This window comes from Pleurodeles waltl, chromosome 5 (assembly GCF_031143425.1).
Source record: "Pleurodeles waltl isolate 20211129_DDA chromosome 5, aPleWal1.hap1.20221129, whole genome shotgun sequence".
In the NCBI taxonomy this organism is placed as follows: Eukaryota; Metazoa; Chordata; class Amphibia; order Caudata; family Salamandridae; genus Pleurodeles; species Pleurodeles waltl.
Genome location: NC_090444.1, coordinates 104,699,002 through 104,720,207, shown reverse-complemented (window position 1 = coordinate 104,720,207; position 21,206 = coordinate 104,699,002). Strand labels below are relative to the sequence as shown.

The 21,206-nt window shown below is 42.7% G+C and overlaps 1 protein-coding gene across 2 annotated transcripts in view; it reads left to right on the top strand.

Annotated features, from left to right (window-relative positions):
• Nucleotides 1-21,206, top strand: part of PBK (PDZ binding kinase) — a 61,432-nt gene that overhangs the window by 33,093 nt on the left and 7,133 nt on the right. For both annotated transcript variants that reach the window (XM_069233724.1, XM_069233723.1), the window contains exons 5-7: nucleotides 596-738; nucleotides 3,564-3,733; nucleotides 16,058-16,187. In XM_069233724.1, the coding sequence (XP_069089825.1) occupies nucleotides 596-738; nucleotides 3,564-3,733; nucleotides 16,058-16,187 (443 nt within the window). The remainder of the gene's footprint in view (nucleotides 1-595; nucleotides 739-3,563; nucleotides 3,734-16,057; nucleotides 16,188-21,206) is intronic.

Genomic DNA, 21,206 nt, shown 5'->3' with positions numbered 1-21,206 from the left:
ATTCTAGGCCTGAGTAGACCAAGGAAGCTCTTATCCTAGACATCTGAATATCTCTCACCCAGCTTACAATTGTCATTGTAGATGAGTATAACTAAAAGAATCAGTGCCAGATTCCTCCTCTAATTTAACAGAAGATATAAACATATTTGTAGAAACATGCAGTTTGATATGGCATAAAACCAAAACAGTACTGAAGAACTATAGGAAAGTGATCATTTAAGGTCCCCCTCAAAGAATAAAGAAAGCATGGAACCTGCAAAAAATAGAAACTGCAGCCACCTTTAAATACTTGTAACGTGTTTATTTTTTCTTTGAAATCATTATATAATGCCTGGGGATAGGTGGTCATGAGAGCTTCTAAGCATCACTAGAATAAATCTCCATCACTTCTGTCTAATGAACTTAATAAACCTACTACAGTGGTGATTCAAAAAGTTTAATCTACTCATTTCTACTCCAATGAGGTCTGGAAAATATCCTTTAATTATTAAGATTTAAACTATGGAGATTAACTTTTACAGGTAAGCAGCTTATTTCTGGACACTCCTCTGAATTATTTCTAGTTTATTTATCGGGCACTGTTTTCTTCATTCAGATCTCCAAAAGGCCTTCACCATTCACCATGGGCAGTGAAGAAGCTTAATCCAAGATGTGATCAATCCCAAAAAAATGTTTACCAAAAGAGACTCCACGAAGAAGCTGGAATTCTGAAAAATTTGCAGCACCCCAACATTGTCGGTAAGGGATTGAAATGAAGTTGCACATCATTATTTATCCATAGAACTGCATTGATGGATTTTCTGCTGTGAATAGGGAGCTCAGTGGGACAGCTCAAAAAATGCAATACATTGTGCTTAGTTTGCTCAGCTGAATCTCTGGAGCCCCCTCCCTTATGTCTCCATTGGAAAAATGTCACTTTTTTGCGCAAGTAACATTTTTGTTGGAGGTGGGGGTGGAGGGGGGGATGATGTCCTGCAGTTTTTAAAAATCTGTACAGAAGAGGGATCGCATTCCTATTTTTCTCCTTCTGATCTATATTACACAACACAATGTGAACTAGTGTACATTTCATACTATGCAGTACACTGGTCTGTGAAAAGTAATAGTGGAATAAATACGGTCCAGACTTGATTGCAGAAACACACTGTGCTGCATTGTAGGGTTCTCACTGATGTTCATGAACGTAGAGTAGCCCCACCTGCGTGTGGTGACCTCTGAACCTATATATATATATAATCTTTATCTGATTTTGGAGGTGGCACCTCAGTGTTGAACAGTCTCTGGTGACTTCACAAACCCATGACAGGTCAGCGTTGACTGCATTTTTTTGTAGAAAGCCACAGTAGTATAATTGTGTGCCACCTTGCAGAATTTAATTCGGGAAATTCCATACAATAAAACGCTGACCTAAAACCCTGCTGTAGCTGCAGAGAAAAGAACGAAGGGAAAGCTGCTTGTCAGCTGCCCCCAGCATTCACTGTAACATTAAGTGAGCCAGCAGCGTCCATTACCCAGTCTGCAATGTACAGGCTGTTGCCACACAGGCTCAATTCCTTTTGCAAGGGAATAAATTACATTCAGAAGGAATTATTTGTATATAAATGAATTACATGTTTTTATTTTTTGTGTCAATTAATCAAACTCGAACTGACAATTAATTGACTGATTGATTGCATTATCAGCTGGGGAGGAGAAGGATTGTTCATGACTTGAGTGAGAATACCTATATGCAGAACTAGAATGACAAGTAAGCAAGACTTCTTCTCCATCGTAGGAGTCTCACTAACTGCCACGACAGAAGAATAGAGTAGCAAGCATATCCCTGCTTCGCGGCTGTCAATGCAAAGAAAGAATTTAGTTATCAGTAACGCCTGAAGGAAAGTCAAGAAATCTACTTGGATTAATTAATAAATACATTTCACATAGTTGTCTGACCCACTAGAGTATCATTTCGAGAATCTTCATGTAGACTGTAATTTTTAGTAAAAGTATGAAAGATTTCCAAGTTGATCAAATTTCCAGTGATCAGTCAAGCGGGTCTGAGAAAAAAGTGAGGTTCCAAAATTCTGAATCCCCATGCGTTTTTCATAGACTTCTTAGAAGCATTATCGCAAAAACTGCTGAATGGAATTACACCAAATTTGTCAGGAAGCTAGATCTTGGTTTTCGTGATTTGGTGTAAGTCCGTTCAGAGGATTTTTAGAAATCCAGGGTGGGTAAAAAAAAAAACATTTGTAGATCTGGATGGTTGGGTCCGCAAGAGGCTTGCAACATTCTTGAAGGAGTGCCAATTCAAAAAATAGTGTGTTCTGATTGGCTCTGGGAGCTTTATTTTCCCTGTCAGTATGCATTCCATATCCACGGGCTGTGGCATGCACCTGCTGCTCCCAAAATAAAAGTTCACGTCGAAAGTCTGTGGAAAGCTAGGACAGAGATAGAATACCTAAGGATTGAGAACTCACAATTTCTGCTGCACTGAAGTGGAAATAAAACGCTTGATTTTACTGTGGATTGGTGCTTCGGCTTTCTGTTGCAATTTATACTGGGATGCTTCGCCCTTTACCGCGGCCGCCCTGGAGGGTCTGTGGCCACTTACGGAGCAATTTTGGATAAGGAGATTATATATATATATATATATATATTATATATATATATATTTTATTATTATTATTATTTTTTTTTTTTTGAAAAGTTGAAACGATGCCGATTGAGTATAAACGGTTTCTTGAACAGGAAATCCCCGCCACCAGCCCCCCCCCCCCCCTTTTTTTACATTTGTTTATTTTTTAGGAACAATATTCCCTTATTCTGTTTTTTTTCCCCATTACCCTCTACTTTAAGTCACAAACCCAGGGTTTATTTAGGGACGCAAATTTGGCCTGTATGTCATTGTAGATGAACGATCAAATGCAAAGTGTCCCAAATGTCAATAAAACGACTCAGAACTTGAGGAAGTCTTCACCACTCCAACAGTAATTATCAGCTTTCACTGTATATTTCATCTGTAAATAGAATAAGACAATTATATTGTTTTGCAGCTAAATATTGTTTTCGTACCACTTCTTTAGAGATAAAACGTAACGGCTCATTCCAGCTATCCATAATTATAGGTGGTGGAGTAGACTTTATTCTCTCCGAGTATGCAGCATCCTAGTCAAGAGGGTATACATATGTAGTCTCACCTTCTGTATCAAGGTGGCTCCTACGTTATGGATGAAATGGAAAAAGGAACTGCAATTTCATGTATATCACACCACCATATTTACAGGACAAAGGTGCTTAGCAAACCACTCAGTTACACTTCCTCATTATTTATATAATATGTTTTGATTTTGCAGTATGTAACTGATGCATTTTGTTGTGCATGTTTCCTGATTCTCTTCTGTCCGGTTACCCACCCTCTCTCTTTTTTATCAGTATGGCATTTTGTGGGATGGGTTACTTTGTAATTATTTTTAAAGGCAGCAAATTTAGTTGGTTTGGAAAACATCTTACGTCAGCCTTTTTGTGATCTGACAACAATGTGTTTTTTTGTTGTTGGTTTTTTTTTTTGGTTTACTCAGGTTATCGTGCTTTCACCAAAGCCAGTGATGGAAGCATGTGCCTTGCCATGGAGTATGGGGGAGAAAAATCTCTTAATGATCTCATAGAAGCCAAAAATGAGAATGGTGAAGGGCCTTTTCCAGCAGAAACCATTCTGAAAGTTGCGCTGAGCATGGCAAGGGGCTTAAAGGTATTGCACACAGATTATAATTCTTGTCAGCATTTATTTAATAAAATATATATATGTGCTCATATCACGGCTCAATGGTTCTGATTCCAGCACTCGTCAACATGGAAATTGATAGTGCCAGCACAGTGAATGTTATTTCGAGCTAGCGCTAGTGATCCAAAAGCCAGGCCCTCTCCCGCTGTCTACGTCAGCATGCACTTCTTGCGCTCTTTACTGCCTCTCCAACAGCGTTGCAGGCAGGAAACCCCAGCAGATGCTGCTTCTACACTGGGGCCGCCGCCTTCCTGCTCTCCAAAAACCTCATGACCTTAAGGGGAGCCAAGGGGCGGGACCTCCATTGAGCTTTTACCTGATTTCAGTTAGCCGCTATAAGAGCGACCTGCAATGCAGTAGTCCCTATCTCTAAAAAAGCCCTTAAGACTACATTAGCCAAATATATTCATAAACTAAGATGCATTGCTCCTCAGTTGCTACCAGATTGGTAAAGATACTTCTATCTCAGCAAGACTGAACTTCATGACATCCTAGTTGGCCGGGGTCATAGATAGCATCTTTGTTGACCAAGACAGCGTTTATTGACTACTTGGAAGCCAGGTTTTTAGAACCATGGAACCAAACTTTTTAACACTCCATCTGGGGGTCACCTGGAAGAGGCAGGTGGCTCCCTGTGATGAGGCTGTGAATCTCTGCTAGCAGCTTCGGTATTGATTCTCTATTGAGTATCGTGCGTGTGATGTTGGTGCCTACTATCCTAACACCGCCATTACTGCCACCGTCTGAGATGCACATGTCGGTGGTCCAAGTGCAAGCAATGAATGCTCCGTTCTAAAAGATGGCCCCAGATCTCATTACCCAACCTGCTGTTGCAGTAACACTATCAGAAGCTTTCAGCTTTCTCAGAATTGACTGTTTATTAAGACAAACCTCCTGGCAGAGTATCAGCCCCGTAGAGCACTTAAGGGCTCTTTTATCTTCTTTGTCTATGTGTACCTGGATGAGGGAGGCAATGACCTGCAGTTCGTAGAAAGACATTTTGAAAGCAAGGTGATGATGCCCATAATGTTTTTAAAGTGAACAAGTACACGATATTAGAAGGTGCCCAGCTATTTATCACTTTTTCCCTCCCAACTTCCCATCCTCGATAATATTGCTTGGTTTCATTCTTAGATTGATGGTAAGTCTGCAACAAATGATCTCCAAATATGAACCAAGGTGAAACATTGTTTTTTGTATCATTTTAAAGAGTCTGAAAGCCTTTGCAGTCATATTATACCTTTTAGAAGTTGTGCTGACTGTTAAAGTCCAGGGATTAGTGTGTGCGTTCATTGTCAGAATGAAGGTAAGGTACAAGTTCCCAGACCCATCCCTGTATGGGTGCTTTAACAGTACAACTCAATCAGAATGTCATTCTAGTCAGAAAATCCATCCAAAGGCTTTGAACCCTACAGAGCATGGGAAACCACTTTGCACGTGACCTGCTGCATACAGCTGTTTTATAAGGTTTTCAATCATTCTAGTAAATAAACTTGAAACAAACCTTCTCAAAGTAATTTCCAATGTCCCACTAATTTAAAATCCAATTGGGATTTTGGTCTCATGTTTATATACAACAGGAATTCAAGTAATTACAATTAGCTCTGCTCAGCAAGTCTTGGGGAAAGTGGTTTCCCGTGCTCCAGAGCATTGATTGGTTCAAGAGTCTATACCCGGTGACTCCCTCTTAACGGTATACTCTGTTGAAATGCATTTATTGTTCAATTAATTTTGGTGTATAATCACAGTGATGTCCTTTGTTACAGTGCAGACACCTAGCCACATCATGTACAGTTTCTACATAGAGAAGGATATGCATAGATGATTTTGGTTTAAAAGGTGACATTTACTGTTGCTAAAACTATAAGGAAATTAAGAGTGCCATTATCTCTTTTGTATATATAATTACTGAACGTATAAGAGTCAATAGGAAGGCCATTTTATGTGAGTGATGGGGTGTGGGAAGGAGTGGTTTCCACGTGCAGATACCCCAGTGGATATTATCACTTCAGGTTTTAAACTGATAGCTTGTACATCAGTACAAGGGTGACAGGTTTGGCTCTGATGTTAGGACCCATGCTAAGAGTTTAGACCCATCTCTTGATACCAGGATCCAAATGGATCTAGTATGAGCTCTTTGGCCCACTCTCCAAGATGGGAGAGGGTATTCAATAAGTGCAAGATAATGCTTTTTACCATTCATGCGGATTCGTTTGGCACACTAGCTATCAACTAATATACTTCTACCAATGCTCTAATATCAAACTCAATCCTTCACATCTACGGGTAAGGGTACTGTTTCCAGCTTGAGCAGTATCCAGGAGTCTGCAATAAAAATATCACTCTTTTCAGATCGCCAACCCCACTTTTACCACACCAATACACGGCTGAATTTGGCTAAAATCTCACACATGTACTGAGTCCAATTTTTCCATTTGTTGGAGTTTGAGAAAAGGCCCCCACCAATTTAACAAAAAAGGAAACTTTTGGGCACCTGAAGTACTTGGAGAGAACGGTTATGTCTTTGTTTATAAAAAATAAAAAAAGTCAATAGAAAAGTTTCCAAAAACCATTGTCAAGAGGGATTTTACTCCAAGTACTTTCTTGTCAGGGGAAAAAAGAGAAGGATGCAGAGGAAAAAGAGAAGGAAGGAGGACCATTCTAAGCATGACTTTTAAACATGTGACTATAAAATAGTCATCTATTACAGTAACGTTGCAGGGCATTGTTTCTCTCTTGCACAGTCTATTTTTAAGTCCCTCTCGAAGAAGCCAACTTCCTTGTACCTGTCTATCCCAGCCACTTTGAATGTTTGTGTGTCATATTCACTGGACAGACCTGAAGTGGGCCCCAAGAATATTCAGAATGTTTAACCCCTGTAGCAGAACAAATCAGACACTTAAACCTTCACATATTCCCTTGCTTGGCTGATTCCTTACTAAAAGCACTGTTGTGGATAACCCATGGAAAGCAACAGCAACTGTGCTTGAACTGCTCCAGCACCTCGGTCGATTGCTGGGCAAATAGTCGTCATAAACAGCTACTTGCAGAATATCTTGTTTATAATGGCTCACTTCAACCTGCTTTAGGCAAAGGGTTACCAAGCTGACTATTTGAAAATGGTTAATTGGCCTTGATTCCCTGATCAGAAAATCATCCCATACAAAAAGGCAATACAGGTCTTTCTTTGGGACTAATATATTCATGCATCCCTCTTCCCCTTCATTGCAGACATCACACATGGCCTACTGTTGGAAAATTGGTCTGTTGGTTGCATCAGACCGCATTCCATGGTCGATGACTGTGTCGAGTTTACAGGGATATTAAAATAAGGCTTCCTTTGGGTCTCACCGAACATTCCCTAAATGTTGCCACACTACGCACAATTTGAGGTCTGAGGTAAACCCCTGCCCCTGACGATATGTTGACGCACGGGCGGTGGTCTGCATTAGGTAAAACCAATTAAATAATTATTCAGACCTTTGTGTCCGTGTTCAGAAATCATCTGTGAATTCTGATAACCATGTTTTCCATGTTCTTTATCGAAACAAGGAAGCACATGGCCCCACATGCTTTCCAGGGAAGCACTGAAGATGTGGCGAACTCAATAAACAACAAATTTCAATGTTGATAGAATACTTGCGTGCACACACACACACACACACTCTTCTCTCTCTCTCTCTCTCCCCCCACTCCCTTTTCCCCTCCCTCTCTCCCCCCACTCCCTTTTCCCCTCCCCCCTCTCAAATAGGATGCCGTAATCTAAGACAGAAGTCTGTAAATGAATGGGAGAAGGACATTTCCATGCTTCAGCAAGTCTCCATCAAGTGGTAACAGGACTGGGCGCTTTCAGTTAGATGATCAAGAATCTTTGTCTATGCTTTTTCCCCTAATCCTCCTTCCCCCAAACCACCATCCAAAATGGAGAGTTACAGGTTAATCGTCATTGCCCTAGCAGGAAACCTTTGGATGATGATCTTCAGGCTCTTTCAGTGGACAAACCAGTGGGTCTGGTTCATAGTCCATCCAGTGCTTCTGACAAAGTAAGGCCAGGTATTACTAGAATTGAGCTTTATATACCAAACGGGTTGGCTTGTGAGCTGTTTGAGTTTAGAACTCTGAACATCCCTGAAGACCTCTTTCCGGATGCTACCAAGAAACCTCAGGCACTTAAGTGGAAGGTGTCCTGCCACTGCTGCAGAAGAAAGGGGCTGCATTTGTTCCTGTCTTATTCTATACATTGCATTTGTCATGTTTAGGCCACAAATACTTCTTGATATGATTTTCAGCCACATGACAATTCAGTGAAGAAACCAGGTTCATGGTTTGTTTTCCAAACCATAAACAAGGCCTCGAGGGCACATTGAAATGTGCCGCTTGCTAAAGAATTTCATTGCGTCCTATCAAATTATTGTCCATATACCCCCCTTAGCTTATCACTCAAGTCAAAATTATCTTTATTCGGCTAATATAATAACCATAAAAGTACAAAAAAACACACATAATAAATAAGAAACTATAAAATAGATTAAAAGGATAAAATACAAAATATCATATGATAAAATGCACAATTAGTAATGTGCTAAAAATAATATACTAAAATATCCAAACTTTGCACAAATATATCGGCTATAACCCATAGAGCTATGCAACTAATCCATGCTCATAGATCTCCTTGAACGGGTTGCAGCCCGAAGTAATAGTGCCATTTTTCTACAAATTTCATCATCACCCAACCCCATTAAAAAATTATAGGCATCGAGGCAGGTACGAATATTCCTATGCCTCAAAAGGGGCTTAAGATATTTTAGTACACATCAAATAGTAATCACAGAACAAGAGAATGGGGTCGTGGTTTGCTTTTGTAAATTACGGCAGGGAAATTATTTAAAACTAAGATTTGATTGGTAACCAATAGAGAAACAAAGGGGGTACTTCATAATGCCGGCCCGAAACCTTAACAAAAAAGATCTCTGCCAGCTTATGTTGATGTTCCACAAATAACTAGGAAACGGGCCCCCCAAAGTAAGGTGTAAGTAATTAATTATACTTGGGTTTAACCCTTCTGCCCTTACCCTCACTTCTTTAGCGTGCTCCAACATCAACTCATTAACGTGCCTTTTTCTAATAGGTGCATCACTCATTCAAACACAGTTCTAGTAAACAAAGTTGATCTATTACAAACAACAAATGACATGAATAAAGATACACACTTGTGCCTGATGGCTAGGATGATGCCAAGCTTTATCAGAGAACAAGTGATCACCACAGTCTACACTATGTCTACGATAATGGAACAGCCTCATTCTAAACTAATTTTGAAACCTGGGAACCAATTAATATCTACTTCAAAGTTGTTAAATATCTGAGTGCATGGAAAACCTTCTTTAAACTCACCCTCACACCGGAACATGCCTCCTTAATAGCTTAAGAATCTGTTAAAGCCCTCTAGTCACTAAAACCAGTGTTTGAATCATATGAGTCCAACACAAGTCATGCCCACTGTTTCTTCTAAGATACCTCATAGTTGATTGCAGGAAATGAAGTAAGATTGCAGAATCGTAGTTAAAGCCATCATAGGCACCTCTTTAAATCCCTCAACTTACATTAGTGCTTTTCTCACATATTTCAAGGGATTGGACTGTTGGTTGTTACAGTTCTACATATTATGTAAGCAGGCACTTGGCTAGGCTCTTCTTTTAAACAATATACCAACATTGCCTCTAACCGAAATTTCAATCTCTAGATAGACAATGAACAGTTGATTGGCTTCAAAAGTACTGCACAGTATTGCATTTCTGGAGTCGTCCATCTATTTTTCAAACCTAAATAAGAAGCTGGTCTGACTTCTACTAGTGCCCCACTATCCACACCAGTTACGGCAACACCGAAGTTGGTGCTGATGCCACTGAAGGATCATCCAGTGGCGATGCCAGTGTTGGACCCGAAACCGATGTCTGCTTGGGCTCAACTGATATTGCACTATGACGTTACAAAATCACATTGGTCTTCATGCAGCATGGACCCTAGCCCTGTGCCTCTGGCATGTTGCAACTACAAGCATAGGCTCTCATATCTTATCATTTCTGACTCTTATCCTGTTCCAGAGTATGGTGTGCCCAAGGATGTTAATTATGATGACCCTCCTTATATTGATGATGCTGTACACCTTGACGTACAGGACACCAGTCAGCTTGATACCTCCCCTGAGACAGAGCTTGACTCGTCATATTGGCCATCAATGGAAGGGAGTGCCTCATTTGCAGTGGTGGTTTGAAGGGCAGCCAAGGTACTAGAATTACAGCTGCCTTACACTGAGACCAAAACTAATATTTTGACAGAATTTCTGCAGCCTGGGCCAGCAACATCTTAGCCTTTACTTTAATTTAATGATGTTCTCATAGATACTCTGATGGACGCTTATTCAAAGCCATGTTCTTGCCTACCTGTGAATAGGTAGGTGCTCAGATGTCATACCTGGTGACCTGGATTATCTCACAAACCACCCACTCCAGAGAGCGTTATTGTGTGAGTTTCAACCAGTAAGGAGAATCTAAATTAATTTCCAACCATTCCTGCGGATAGGGAATCCAATAGGATTGATGTTTTTAGCAAATGCATGCTTTGTTCTGCCAGTGTGGTTTTCCGATTTGTGGATGCAATCTGTCTGTTGGACCACTGCACACATGCCCTTTAGGACATGGCTTGTGAGATCTTGCTGGTGGTCACAGAAGATCTTATTGCTCTTCGGCCCAAACGATACAGGATGGGAAGGATGCAGCCATGCATGTTATTTGTGCAGGCCTGGATACCATGGATTGCCTGGGCAGATGGGTTGGTACCAGTGTTAACCTTTGTAGACACACATGGATGAAGTCCACTGGATTCTCGGGCAACATACAGGCCTTCCTAATGGACATTACCTATGATAGGTCCTGCTTCTTTGGAGACAAGACTGACTCCACTTTGGAATGCTTTAAAGACAGCAGGGCTATAGCACGTTCCTTGGAGCTGTTAACCCCTGCCTTAAAGTTTTTTTTTTTTTTTTTTTTTTTTTTTCCAGATCTTAAGATTTAGAGGCTATTCCAGAGGGCTGGCATATAGACAGACAATGATTCAGCAGACAACCCAGTCTGTTTAACAGGCAGTGTGCAGGACTGCAGAGGCACCAGCCTTGCATCTCTTCCTTCTCTGCTACAACGATTAACAAACCTCTTTAGTTTGCCCCTAGTGGCACCTGCCCAACAGTGGGGTTGGAGGGAGGGGTCTGTGAGGCTCCTCATTTCCTCCCAGGTTGGAAGTCCATCACGTCAGACAGGTGGGTCCTACAGATGGCTCAAAACAGCTATGCCCTGCCTTTTCACTCCTCCCTGCCCCATATCAAGAATAATTTTGGAAGAGCACCTGTCCGTTCTGCTACAAGAGCTCTCCGAGGGTGCCATCAAAACGTCTACTGATGAGTAAAAAAAAAAAATAACCTGGGTTTATCTCTTTCCCTATTTCCTTGTTTTAAAAAAGTATGGGACTGCAGGCCTGCCCTGGATTTTCACCATTGAATGCCTTTTTTCAGAACATCTTATTCAAAACACTCATGTTAACCAAGGTGCTGTCTGGTATGTACCCGACTGGATCGTTTTTTTGAAGTTGCAGCATGTGTATTTTCATATACCCGCCCTGCAGTCCCATAGATGTTAAATGTGGTTTAAGGTGGGTTAGGAGAATTTACAATTTGTCCAGGGCACCAGTGCTCCTCTGGTATTCACAAAAGGTATGCTAAGCTTGCTGCCTTTCTTTGGAGATCAGGACTTGCCGCTAAAGGCAGCACGCTTGTCGTTGACCACCTCCAGACAAAGGCGGTTTCTTGACCTCTTTGGAGTGGGGCGGGAAGGGTTACTATACAGGAGAAGTCGTCCACCGAATTCCTTGTCCAGGATTCCCCTAGACATTGGAATCCTCTGCAAAGGGGAAGTCTGAGCTTTCCTTCCACAGAATCTAGTCCAGAACTTTCAAGCTATGATGCCTATGTTTCAGGGAAAGTTCTGGATTATGGTGAGAGTGGCTCTGAGGCTTCTTTGCTTTGTGCATCCTCCTTATTAATCATGCCTAGTGGCACGTGTGCTCTGCAGTGGAACTTGAAGCTGTAATGGGCCCCGCATCAAAGCAACCTTTCTGATGCCATCCTGGTTTTTGGGGGACTGCACGAGATCTAAAGTTGTGGCTGCTTCAGCCCAGTTGGTCTAGCAGTTTCCCTTCTCTACCCAGAGCTGATGGTAGTGACTGTCTGGGCTGAGTTGGTCATCCCGGGAGATGGAGGTTAGAGGACTCTAGTCTCCGGTGGAAAGCCGGGTCTTCATCGGTCTGCTGGAACTGCAGGCCATTTGTCTGGCCTCGAAGGCCTTCCTGTCATCAATCAGAGGTAAGCTGGTGCAAGTTTTCACAGAGAACACCACAGCCATGTAGTACTCTAACAAGCAGGGTGCAGTAGAGTCCCTTGCCAGGAAGTTTTGCATCTCTGGATGTGGTTGGAGCGCCACGGCATATTCCTAATTGCAAATCGCCTGGCAGGGTTCTTGAATGCGAGAGTGGACAAGCTGAGCAGATGTCGTGTGGCAGTTCACGAGTGTCGTCTGCATCCCAAGGTGATGAAGGGTGTCTTCCAACAGTGGGGAAAACTCTTCCTAGACCTTTTCCCCTTTATTCAGTGTGGAATGTGAACAATTTAGCTGGACACAAGAACATTCATTGGATGATGCATTCTGGCTGGAATGGTCCAAGGGATTCCAGTGCTCTTTCCTGCCTCTACCCCATCTGCCTCGAGTTCTGAAGATCAGGAATAACTGGCCCAAGTAAATTAAGTGGAACCAGATTAAATGAGGACAGTGTTGTACTCGGAGCTTCTGGGAGTGTCCTCTAATGAAGCTGTCAATTAGCAAGGCCCTCCTGTCTTAGAAACAGGGCAGTGTCCTCCCCCCAAATGTACGCAATATACACTTAGATGCTTGGAGATTGAGCGGCAGCAATTAACTGAGTTTGAGTTGCAGCCTGAAGTGATGGGTCTCATTCTTTTTGTCATACACCTTCCGCAAATTCCATTTGGTATGTTCAACACTGACCCCTTACAGGCGAAGCTGTGGAGCATCCTTTAGATCAAGAATGCCTAGCAGTGGGTACTGTAAAGGTTATTTGTCAGTCCTTTTGGCTTTTCTCTGTTTGGCTGACCAACTGCTCTTGTTTAAATCGCTTGTTATAATGATGTTTATTAAAGGTTTGACAAGCCCCCCTCCCCCCATGCTGTCTGTGATGCCACATAGGGGCCTTAATTTGGTCATGACACTTCTTGTGTGTTTGCTCTTCGAGGTGATACACAGAAGCTCTCCGCGTCACCTTACTTTGAAGGCAGTCTTTCTCCTTGTGACTACCTCATCTCGTGTGAGTGAACTACAGGCACTTAGTGCAACCTTCCACCAACACCTTTTGTCTGGACAAATTGGTGCTGAGGTGGGTGCCTTTCCTGAAGTCATGATTTCCCTTCCACAGTGAACAGTCCATCACTCTTACAAGCATTTTTTGCTCCCACACATCCATTGAAAGAGTAGAGGCCTAATGGACCCCAAAAAGGCTTTAAGCTTTTACATTGATCAAAGCAAGGACCATTAAGTGGACTGTCATCTTTTTGTGGTGTGAAGAAAGGGAAAGTGGTGCAGAGTAGGACCTTGTGAACGTGGAGATTGCTCCCCATTAAAAGCAGCTACAGACTGACAAAAAAATGGCTTTCAGAAGGTGTGAGAGCTCATTCCACCACGGGGGCCTGTCACTGCGTTGGCATGTGAAGTGCCTGTACTTGACACATGCTAGGCTGCGACATATGCATTAGTGCATATGTTCACAAAGAACTACTGTCTTGATAGCCAGGCTAGGCGGAAAGAACATATGCCTACTCAGGCTGCAAGACTTTGTTTGAGATCACTCCACCTTGAGGAGGTACTGCTTTGCTATCTATGCTAAAGTGAGGAATCTGCGAATAGAGGTATCCATCAGAAGGACAAGTTACCTTTGGTAATGCTATTTTGGTGGATGCTCTATCTAACTGTAGATTCCTCACTGTTCCCCTACCTCTCTGTTCTGTGAATGCCTTTTTTTTTTTTTTTTTAACATCTGAAAAGGGTCCAAGTTAGTAGGCAGGAAACTGTTACCAACAATTGTTCATGCCACAACAGGGCACAGAAAGGGTAAAGATAATAAACAGACGTCAGCTCTTGAGAGGTGGGGAGCAACATGTGACCACACTTTGTCACTTTTGGACAGGTGTGGAACAACAGAAAGCCGCATGATGCACCCTAGTGGTGGACAGGAGCACGGTTATGAAAAAAATCTCTGGATCCAGTTTGGCCCCTGGGGGAGTTCTAACGTGTGGAATCTGGATTAACAGTATCCCCCAGCAAAAATGTTACAGAAGGTAAGTAACTTGTTCATTTTCAGTTTACTTGATTATAAGCTTTCTTCAAAACATTAAGGATAATAACCAGCTCTGCCAAATAGCTCATCTGCAAACCTTGCAACTTGCCAAGTTGAAAGGAATGTTCTGCAACCTCAAAAATAAAATTGTAAAACCATTTGGCAAAATGGCCAAAAACAGGTGAAGAGTCAGCATGTCAACACACCAAGGGGCCATATGAATTTCTATTCCATCTATAAAATATCCTGTCTAAACTAGGTACAAGAAACTAAGTTTGTGCAAGAGTTGGGGGGGGAGGTGTATGGTGGCAAACATACTTAATGATCACCCATCAGGTTTCAGTCCTGGCAGAGGCACCTACTCTGTGTTTGAATATTTGTGGATCACCTCTGCTCCTTTGATAGGGCCATCACAAATTCGATGTCTCCAGTATAGTACATCACTCTATCTTTATTTTCAAATGTATGTAGACATTAGCTAGATCCAACTTCATTTGGAAAACTGGCCCAAGGGGAGACGTTTTTTTCTGCCTAAACAGATAAAACAGAAGTCTTTTGATTAGTGGGGGGACTGTTACTCTCCACTTTTCATATTGTTACATTATGCACTTTTGTTCCTTGTACATAAGCATCACCATGGTGATCTCGCATCCCAAAGAGACATGTTTACCTCCAACATTGCAATGTGCTTGCATGACACACTTTCACCCTGTTAAACCCAGTTATAAATGTCGACATCCTATTTGATTCCTGTCTTTAGTTCCATAAAGGCACAAATGCAGCAATGAGGGGAGCATTTTCTGATGGATAGGCTCAGGGAACTGCTTCCATTTAATTTTGACCACCTCATGGAGGCAGATGCATCAATGTTCCTTTTATGTTTTGCTCAAGGCAATATTAAACTTGATCTATGTAAAACAAAAAAGCGATGTAATTCTGAACCAGACAGCTGTAAGGTAGCTGAATCTGAAAATAGGAAAATGCTCAAACATTGTACTGATACTACTCCCTTTTTTCCCTAGTGGTAGAATGCATCAAATTCAAAACATTCCTCTTGTTGCATAGGGCCTTCTGGGACAAGGGGGGAATATTTAGAGCTGGAGACACCATTGTATCCTAACCAGAAACTTTACATCTAGCTTGACCAGCAAAATATGGCTACTAGAGAGGGTGGCTTTAGGGTTATCGACCCTACTCTTTGGAATACCCCCATTCCAATTCTGAGACTTCAACTGAACACCTTGAGTTCAAGAAATAAATAAAAGTGTAATAGAATTGCCAGTGACTACAACCACTCCAAAGCGGAACCAGCCCTTCCTACCCACCTCATACGGACTGAACGATACATTCCAGTATCTGTTCCACAGCATACTTCATGGTGGCACGTCATCAAAGTGACACGCAAGGGAGAAATGCCAGCTGCTCAGTGTTTTTAAATCTCATTGATCACCGTCATAGCTTCCATTCTGCCTTAGTTGCTGAACTCAAGATCTTCAATTGTCTCATGCAAGGTACTCAAAAGTGGCAAATAGGCCTTAACAAATGCATCTCTGGCACTCTTGTCCATCACAAAGTTGCTGTCAAACAAGGCAGAAGTTGTGCATGATGCTTGCATTAGAAAGTCCTACACGAGAACTGCGGAGTACTATTCTTGAGAATGATTTGCATGTTAAGTCCACTGTGAAGTGACAACTGTGCCTTTAAGGCTGGGTCTCAATTTTTATTAATCCTAAAATCCTGCTTCTTGTATTTACTATTTGCTTGGTAATCTGTGAATTGTTTAATGTAATTTGTGTTTTCGTCTTTGTGCTAACTAACCTATATTCTACATTTCAGTACTTGCACAATGAAAAGAAACTGCTTCACGGTGACATCAAGTCTTCTAACGTGGTCATTAAAGGAGACTTTGAAGCAATTAAAATTTGTGATGTTGGAGTTTCCCTTCCATTGGATGAAAACATGACCGGTAAATTAAACACAGAAATGAAAGGAAATGTTTTGCAGAAGTAGTGGATTTGGGGTCGAAAAACTGTTTCTCATTAATTTTGACACAATCCCTCAAGAAAACTAGAGAAACTAGCTCAGCCAGAATCCATTCTTTTTTTTCTTTCCACTGTAGCAATGTTTCTCAGGACTTAAGAGTTGTGCCCAAGCATTATCTCATGATTCCTTAGTCTTTTTGGATTAATTATTTAATTTGATTGCATGAAGTTTCTGCAAAGCTTTATTGCAGGAAGTACTGTTTGTTATACATTGTTGGAGACCACAGTGACGGGGAATGCCACAGAGTTCTAACAAGTCCAAACAGTCCTTCACCTTAAAGAAAACTGTTTTCTGTGAGGAACCCAGGACTTACCCTTGTCAACATGGTTCAAACAGCAACATCTTAGAAAGAAGTTGCATGTGGTATATGTATAGTTACCTATAAAAGTAGTACAGTTAAGAAATGCAAAGTTATTTCCAAATCAAATTGTTAAAACAACGTTTTATTGAGCAAAATAAAACTATGAAAACTGAATGTAGGCATCAAAACTTATGGGAAGAAAAACATTCAACTACAACAATAAGAAAGCATAAATACAATGCTAGATTAGGACACACAATAGAGCAGTGTCTGTCTTCCATTGTGGACCATAACCAGGTAGACTTTAGTGGTTGGTTCCAGTGAAAAGTTTTAAGAAAAATGGATGTGTTGTGAGGGCAAAGGGGTCATTTCTGTTTGATTTTCCACATTTTTACTTACAAATTCTTTTGAAGTGAGTAGAGCTGATGCCACATAGGAGCATGGGTTTCAAACTGTCATACATGTTCTTAATAGAGGTCAGACATAGACCTATTCAACACTTGTCTTGGGCCTAAGCATAGTTCTGGGTCCTGCGACAAATGGCGTTCTGATCTTGCATTTCCTTCACAAGCTCTGCAAGGTGGTCAGGATGCGGCCAAATAGATCTTGCACTGAAGCCAGGACTCCGCAGATTTGGTTGCTTGTCCCATGGGAACCAGTTTTACCATTTGCAGACATGCCTGGATGCGCTCTTTCGGGTTCTGAAGACATTTAGGCTGCTTTAAGGGCATGTCCTTTATGGTGCTGACTCTTTTGTGACGTGGCAGATGCCACTCTGGAGGTAAGTTAAGTAGAGCCATACTACAATGCCCTTGCTGGGGCTAGCTCACCACGAATACCAGTTTCATCAAAAGTATCAGATATTCCACAGCCACTATAAGGGCCTCTCTTTCTGTCTGAGGCAGCCATACGATTGGTGTAATAGCCCATGCAAAGCTTTCATGGGTTCAGGGATAACAGTGGTCTGGTGACATCAGTCATCATTCCCTCCTGGTAACACAACAAAACCTCTTCAATTCCCCTGGAGTGAGCATGTGTGCTTTTAAGGGGTTGGGGGATGGGAGAAGGGCAGGCCGTGATATGCAGTATTGGACATCTACCGTTCCATTACTTTGGACTGGTAACCCTGCAGATCGTTAGTGTTGGGTATGCCCTGCCTTAGAAGGGCACTCCATCCCACAGCCTGCTTGTTTATCCAGCAGTCTCTGCAGATCACTCCAGCATCCTGTTTAGAGAGGTTCACCAAGTGTGCAATCCATCTGGTGCCCAAAGGGAAGGTTGGGTAAGGCTGTTGTTAAATTAACTTCGCACTTGAGAAGGCCAGGGATCTGTGACTGCTGTCGGGCCTTCAGTGTTGAACTCGTTCCTGCTGTCCGTTATTCAGGTTTTGCTGGCCCTGGTTTGGACTGGATAGTGTCTTCCAGAATGTGTACTTCCAGAATACTTATTGCTTTGTGGTGGGCGCCACTCAGTACCAATTCGCTGTCCAACCATTTGGCCCAACATTTGCCCCTCGGATCTTTATGAAGTCAATTTCAGTGGTTGTGGCTCAGCTTCGCAGATCGGGATAATTGCTTTATCTCGGCAACTGGTTGTGGAAGATGGGGCCAGAGGAGCTGGTGTTGGATCACCTGCACAGCATAGTGTTACTGTTGATCACTGGGTCCAAGTCACACCCACTCTTCATGCAGAGATTGGCCTTCATAGGTGTGATTTTGGATGCAGACGCTTTGAAGGTGCTTCCACTTCCTCTGAATCAGGAGGTACTTTGCTTATGATCTGGATGGTTCAGGTGAAAGTTCCTCCTCTACAGTCTAAAGTTTTGCAACTGCCGGGCTTTTTGACACCTTTTGGTCAGTAACACATGTGGGCCCTCCTGTTAAACTTGTCCAGTCCCCACTGGGTTCTCTTTCGGTCAAGACCTGAATCTCTGAGGCAGCTTCTCAGAAATGGTGGCTGATGGACAGACGGCTGATGTGTGGCATGCCCTTCTTCGCACACCTGTCATTTGCTCTGCTAGTGGATGTTACATTGTCCATCAGGTTGGTGGCTCTCTGGAAAAAGCAGAGATCAGGGGGTCTTTGGTTCTAGTTAAAGCTGCACCACTACAAATTTGTTGGAGCTGCATGTGAACCATCTGGCCCTGAAGGTGTTTTTGCTGTTGACCAGGAGGTTTCTCCACGTATCAACCACATGATGGGCATTAGCTTGCACTCTCTTTGTCTTGGAGGCACTGAGACTGTGGCTCTGGTTAACAAGGAATGCTGTTGGCTAATTATCTGGCTGGCTCGCTCAGTGTATGAGCTCAGTCGGTTGTTTTTATGAACTATGTGGTATTTACAGCTTTTCGGGCATTCCCTGAGGCCTTGTTTTCAGTTCCTCTTCCAGGGACTTTGGAAACATGTTCTTCATTCGGTGAGTGTTAGAAATGAGGTCTTTGATTGGCAGTCGGGTTAGCCCCCTCCCCCCCGTCCAAGAAAGGACACTCCCTCTAGTCAGGGCAAAGGAGAAAAACACCTGGTTAACCCCTGCTCAATACCTTGCTAGCTTGGCACGAGCAGAAAGGCTTAACTCGGAAGCCATGTGTAAAGTATTAGTACCACCACACACAGTAATAAAGTGAAAACACTACAAAATGGACACCACACCAGTTTAGAAAAATAGGTAATATTTATCTAAATCAAACAAGACCAAAACGACAAAAATCGAACATACACAAGTTATGAATTTTCAAAAGAATAAGAGTCTTACTTTAGAGAAAACAATGGAAACGTTGTTGTTTCACAAAGTACCTGGTTTGCGTCAAAAATAAAGCCACACAGGCGAGTGTGTCATTTCTTCTCCGGTCGGGTAGGTGATGTGTAGTTTTTCCTCCCTTGTAAGAGAGCGATGTGTCGATTTCCGGACAGGGAACCTGAAATCCGCGTAGATTCACGATGACTTTGCCGCCCAGCGACGATGCATGTGAAATCCTGTCGCACAGTGTTGGAAAACCACGCTGTGTGGGGTTTGCATCATTATCAGCAGCCGCAAGCGGGTGTTGCGTCGTTTCTCCATCCGCAGGTGGAGCGTTATCAGCTGCTTTGCTGGTAGTGCACTGAAAATTTCCCCTCACGGTGTTCTGTGCGTGGATTTCAGTCTTGGTTCTGCCAACTTCCTTTCAAGGGTCCAGCGACTGGATAGTGCACCACTTGGCAGGGCAGGAGTCTCAGCAGAGAGTCCATGTGCTGGCAGAGGAAGTCTTTGGCCTGGAGACTTCAAAACAGGAGGCAAGCTCAGTCCAAGCCCTTGGAGATCCTTCTCAAGCAGGAATGCACAACAAAGTCCAGTCTTTGTCCCCTTTCACAGGCAGAAGCAGCAACTGCAGGATAGCCCAACAAAGCACAGGTAGGGGCAGCACTTCTCAGCTCTTCAGTTCTTCTCCTTGGCAGAGGTTCCTCTTGAATCCAGAAGTGATATAAAGTCTAGGGTTTTGTGTCCACTACTTATACCCCTTTCTGACTTTGAAGGAAGCAAACCTCAAAGGAATGTCTCTGTTGTTCACAAGATCCTGCCTTGGCCAGGCCCCAGACACACACTAGGGTGTTGGAGACTGTATTGTGTGAGGGAATGCACGGCCCATTGAGGTATAAGTGACCACACCCCCCTCCACTCTAGCCCAGGTGGCTCATCACAATTTGCAGGCTACACCCCAGCTCCCTTTGTGTCACTGTCTAGAGGAGATTCACAAACAGCCCAACTGCTCGACTGGACCCAGACAGGGAATCCACAAACAGGCAGAATCACAGAATGGTTAAAGCAAGAAAATGGCCACTTTCTAAAAGTGGCATTTTCAAACTAACAATCTAAAAAACAACTTCACTAAAAGATGTATTTTTTAATTGTGTGTTCAGAGACCCCGAACTACACATTTCGATCAGCTCTCAAAAGGAAACTTCACTTTAAGGCTATTTAAAGGCAGCTCCCATGTTAACCTATGCAAGATTTAGGCCTTGCAACAGTGAAAACCGAATTTGGCAGTATTTCACTGTTAGGACATGTAAAACACATCAGTACATGTCCCACCTTTAACATATACTGCACCCTGCCCATGGGGCTATCTGGGGCCTACATAAGGGGTGCCTTACATGTATAAAAAGGGAAGGTTTAGGCCTGGCAAGTGGGTACACTTGCCAAGTCGAATTGGCAGTTTAAATTGCATACAGACACTGCAGTGGCAGGACTGAGACATGTTCTGCAGGCCCACTAGTTGCATTTGATTTACAGGCCCAAGGCACCTCTAGTGCACTTAACTAGGGAAGTACTAGTAAATCAGATATGCCAAGCATGGAAAAGCCAATCACACATACAATTTATGTACGGAACACTTGCACTTTAGCACTGGTCAGCATGGGTAAAGTGCCCAGAGTAATAAAAACAGCAACAACAGAGTCCAGCACACAGCAACAACCTGGGAACCAGAGGCAAAAAGTTAGGGGAGACCACGCCAAGGATGCCAGGTCTAACAATGGGACTTCTGGCATGGAGCATCTGTTCTCTTTGACTTTCACTTTGAGAGGATCTGCAGTCCCAGCAGTAGGGCTGAGAGCTCCACCAAGAGCTCTCCATCTGCTTCATCTGGAGATTAAGCGGGACAAACTA